The sequence below is a fragment of the Octopus bimaculoides genome, chromosome 15 (assembly GCF_001194135.2).
Source record: "Octopus bimaculoides isolate UCB-OBI-ISO-001 chromosome 15, ASM119413v2, whole genome shotgun sequence".
NCBI lineage: Eukaryota > Metazoa > Mollusca > Cephalopoda > Octopoda > Octopodidae > Octopus > Octopus bimaculoides.
The window spans coordinates 50,173,707-50,179,114 of NC_068995.1; the positions used below are offsets into that span (position 1 = coordinate 50,173,707).

General features: G+C 38.2%; 1 protein-coding gene across 1 annotated transcript in view; it reads right to left on the reverse strand.

Moving 5' to 3' along the window:
* Positions 1-5,408, reverse strand: part of LOC106870817 (integrator complex subunit 14) — a 63,904-nt gene that overhangs the window by 42,609 nt on the left and 15,887 nt on the right. The window contains exon 5 of the mRNA XM_014917037.2: positions 2,696-2,838. Within this exon, the coding sequence (XP_014772523.1) occupies positions 2,696-2,838 (143 nt within the window). The remainder of the gene's footprint in view (positions 1-2,695; positions 2,839-5,408) is intronic.

The following is a 5,408-nucleotide window of genomic DNA, read 5'->3' on the forward strand; positions in this document are numbered from 1 at the left end:
TATATATATATATATATATATATATATATATATATATATATATATATCCTTTAAATTCATTTATGAGGAACATTTTGAATATGCAAATAAAACTGCTATTCTATTATGCTGGTTACAACCTAAGGATGCCAACAGGTAATACTGGTTCTTTTGGGTCCCACCGAACTATGTAGGATGAGTATAGTAATAAATTTCACCCGAAGAAATGAATGCAAGAACATGACATAACTGTTTCGCTCCGAGCATGTAATGTTTGGTCAACCCATTTATTAAACATAATGCCACAAATGGACGAACAGACAAACAAAAGAAAGAAAAGAAGGAAGGAGGAAGAAAGAAAAATAAATACCCACCTACCTACCCAATATACTATGTTAGTTTAAACACTTGTTAGACATGTCCAACCTAATGACACACCACCACATCAACAACCATGGTGATGATAATGATGATGATGATGACAATGGAAATTAAGTTTGCCTTTCGTCTTTTTGTGAGTCAATAAAATAACATACCAGTCATGTACTAGTGTTGACTAACTTGACTAACACCCTCCTCTCAAAATTCAAGGAGCTGTGCCTATGGCAGGAACAAATATTATGGCGAGATGGTAGAATTGTTAGCACGTTGGGCAAAATGCTAAGCAGCTTTTGTCCATCTTTACATTCTGAGTTCAAATTCCACCAAGGTCGATTTTGCCTTTCATCCTTTTGGGGGTCAGTAAAATAAGCACTAGTTATGCACCGGGGTCAATGAAATCGACTTACTCCTCCCCGTAAGATTGCTGGCCTTGTGCCAAAATTTGAAACCGTTATTGTCACTGCTATTACTACCACTAATATCACCGACACCACTACTAACATTTTCATAACCAACTTCAAAGGTATTTCTAACACCTCCAACCACCATTTAACAACAACAACAACAACAGCAGCAGCAACAACAACAACAGCAGCAGCAGCAACAACAACAGCAGCAGCAGCAGCAACAACAACAACAGCAGCAGCAGTAGCAGCAGCATTGTTATTATTGCTGACAACAACAAAGATAATCTTATTTTCGTCAATATTATCATTATGGCTTTGACAACAATGATATTTATTATCATTATTATTGGCTCAAATAAAGATTGCAAAAGGTTATGGATACACCAAGAAAGCACCATGTGTTTTTTAAACATGTGTTGTAGATTGTTGTTATTGCCGTTCTTATTTTAGATCTGTTCTTTTCTTTCTCCCCATGGCAGCATCAAGTAAAAAGCACCTGTATTGATGTCACATTAAGACCGCCCCTGCTGATGCTATGTTAAGTGCACCTATGCTGGTGTCACATAAAAAGCACCCATGCCAGCACCGAATATATAGCACCTGTGCCAGCATCATTTAAAAAGTACCCATGCTGGCACTATATAAAATAGCACCTGTGCTGGCACTATATAAAATAGCACCTGTGCTGGCACAATGTAAAGAGCAATGTGCTGGCACCATGTAAAAGGCACCTGTGTTTGTGCCATGTAAAAAAACACCTGTGCTAGCGTCACATAAAAAGTACCCATGCTGGCACTATATAAAAGGCATCCACTACACACTGTGAAGTGGCTGGTGTTAGGAAGGGTATATATTCTGGTTAAATTTACAATTCAAGTATTGGATAAAGTCTTTATAGGAATTTATCAAGGAGTTAGCGTGAAAAAACCTCATAAGGGAAAAATCCATCAATTATTCCCTATAAATATATTTATTTATATTAAGGGCTTACTATACATAAATGCCTCACGCTAGGAGGGACTCTAAAAGTCAAACTACCACTTCATGCTAATTACTTGATAAATTCTTATAAAAACTTTATCCTATACTTGAATTTATATATATATATATATATATATATATATATATTGAACCCACCACCATTCTTCCCAGCATCCCTCTATCTTCCCCAACTCCAGACTCATTGGTATCACCCTACCCAATTTTTATATTTGCAGACTGCTTCCCCATCCCTTCATCCCATACAATCTTGCACTCCCCACCAACCTACCTCACTTCTATTCACTTTATGCTTTGAGGGGGCCACCTGGGTACCTCATCTTCCTTATCTATCTTTTCTCAGCCCCTACTGACCATTCTCTCCCTCCCCAACTAATTGTGAAGATCTTCTACAAGAATACGTCCTACCCCCCACCCCAGCCTCTCACACACTTCCATCTCTCATCTCCTAGCTTAAGGTTAACCATCCGCATCCTCAGGTTTCCCATCTTCATTGTACATCCTATTAGCCAGAATTTTTGCATGGAGTGCTAACAGGTATTTACCTGGATTTCTTCAGTCCCTACTTCCTATCACAACACACACACACACACACACGACAGGTTTCCATGAGGGGGCATAACTGAGTGGTTAGAGTGTTGCACTCAAGATCACAAGATCATGGATTCAATTCCAGATCCAAGTGATACATTACTTCTTCGCACATTACTCTGCAATCATTTCAACACCTGACAAATGGTACACCACCATGCACCTCTTCAGGCAACGTTGATTTGATGGAGGAAGTGAGCTAATGTATGTGTTGTACATTTAATCACTATAAACAAATAATTTGTGTAGATTGTTTCCAACAACTTTTACTCACAGGCCAAAGGTTCAACACAGTAAGATTGAACCCAGAACCATTTCATTGTCAAATTACAACTTACCTTCTTTATGCTTGTCTTTGACGCAGGGTAAGACAAGATGTCGTGAAAGAATTGGTGGACTGGCTATATCGGCAATATCCAAAAAGCCGCAGATTTCTAATTTGGAACCAATTTTGGCATCGATAATATCAAAGTCTTTTACTCTGAAGTGAGAAGATGAAGAAGTGGTGACATCAAAGATAGCTTTTAAAGTGAGTTCAAGGAAGTAGATTGAAATTTTTTAAATGTTTGTAAAAACTGGTTATTTTTTAAAACTAATACTATTCTTTCGTCAAAATAAATTTAGAACTGGATATAGAATACATTTATGTATTTCAGTCAAATGTGAGTGCAAGAACACATGAAAGAGAATCAGACAACTAGAGTATTATGTAAGAGAGACAGCTTTTAAATTGTTCTTTACTAACAAGTAAAGATGTCCACACTGTAAAATGGTTGGCCTTTGGAAGGGCATCCAGTTGTAAAAACCCTGCTAAAACTGACCTTGCTTGTGTTCATGTCATGTAAAAAGCACTCAGTCCATTCTGCTGGTGGTTGGTGTTAGGAAGGGGATCCAGCCATAAAAACCCCTGCCAAAACAGACACAGAAGTCTGGTGCAGGCTCCTGCTTGGCCAGTTCCTATCAAACTGTCCAACTCATGCCAGCATGGAAGGCGGATGTTAAATGATGATGATGATGAACAAAAGTTCTGCCAGTCACTTGCACAGCATGTTGAAAAAAACCAGCCAAACTTTATTTCCTTCAATCCATATCCTAGCAAGGAATGTACTAGAAAACATAGTCCACACACACTACGTCGAATAAAACAGATGAGATGGTCAAGGCTGGAATAGCTCGGGGATTAGGGAGTCTCTCCAGGTCAACCCACTACCGAGAAGTCACAGGTCTGGTATTATGGACAAATAATTAGAATGATGTATAAAAGAATAACAAAATGGATTCGCCAAGCTGAGCCAACCAGCAAGAGACTGAGGGGTAGACCAAGAATGATTAGGGTTGGACAATATCCTTAGTCTTGGTTGGTCACACTTTGCAATCCAGGTGGAAAGTGTAATGACTACTGCTTCTGACAAGTCTCTATGGGGGAGGTGCTGAAGACTACCCACAATACCCTTCCATGAGGCTGTAAAGAGATGTGTGTTATTTAAAACCAAAAATAAAAATAAAAAATAGAGGTAGATTGAAAGGAAAGTCAAAGACTGAGAGGCAGCCAAAGCAAGCGAAAACAGAGTTAAAGAAAGAGGAGCTTACACTGCTATCAAGAAATAGACATGGAAGGATGGACAGATGGACTGATAGACAGATATACAGAAATAGATAGACTGAGTATTTGACATTATAACTAACTAAATGGCAGGTACAGAAGATAACAACATCAGACGAACAATAGCAGATATTTTGTTTCTTTGTTATTTACTGATCATTATTTTGATATCTGCTATATGTTGAGCATATTTTTAAAAAATGCTGGAAGGTCAAAGTGTCAACAGGAGTGTTAAGTGGTCTCCAAAAATCAAACATGATTAGGTAAGTTAGTAAAGCAAAGAAGAGCAGTGTTGATGTGTTTAGCCAACCATCCCATACTGGTTGTGCCCAATCTAAATATATACAGGACAATGTCCTAAAGATAAAACTGTAAACACAGTCTGGTTTACATTATTGCAACAGAATGGCATCTATTAAAGACATTAAAAAAACAAGGCAGGGATTTAGAACAGATATATGCAGACAGGCATTCCAGTTATGACAATCCTGTCGTTCCCTCTCTATCCCTCTTTTGTGTTTTTGTCAAGACAGTCTATCATGGACAACATTATCCAATGAGATTTTTTCCTCTTTAAGATGTTAGGATATGATTAGTGTGATGTAGGTTTGTCAGAAGTAGATGGAGATTTTTTTCTTCTGCACTCTTTGTTGTAAACCAAAGCAGTCAGTAAGTTGTTGTATGTGATAACGTGCAGTGTCCATTGTCTGGTTATGAAACCAATCCTAAAAGCGGACATTGAAGTTTGAAGTTTACTATAAACATAATATATTGATTGTTGAACTCAAAATATCTTGCTTCAAGTACTTTGACAAGGTTCTTGAGTTAAAAGTGGCTCAATAGCTCCATGCTAGTGCAGAGTGGTTTGTAGGCAGCTCTGATAAGCCGTTTCTAGACAGAAAGTCAGTAGTGGGGGTGCTAGAAAAAGAATAGCCTGGGCAAAGGTCAGAGAGCTCCTACCTCTGCTGGTAACAAAGGGCCTCTCACTCAGTCAAACTGTCCAACCCATGCCAGCATAGAAAATGGATGTTAAATGATGATGACGCTGATATATATGTGTGTGTGTGTGTCTTTGTGTTCATGTTTGTCCTCCACTACCACCACTTAACAAGTGCTGGTTTGTTTACATCCACTTCACTTATGAAGTTAACAAAAGAGGCTGATTGAATAAATATCCAGGCTTTCAAAAATAAGTGCCAAGGTCAATTCTTTCAACTTATCTGATCATTCTGGTGCACAGAATATAAAGCATTTACGAAATTTTGTTGCAATCTTAATCAGATAATCTGAGATTAGCCATTAATGTTCAATTATGCATTCATAACCAGATACCAAAAACAGTTCTTGGTCATATGCATATTGTTGTTGTTGGCACTCCGTCGCTTACGATGTCGAGGGTTCCAGTTGATCCGATCAACGGACCAGCCTGCTCGTGAAATTAACATGCA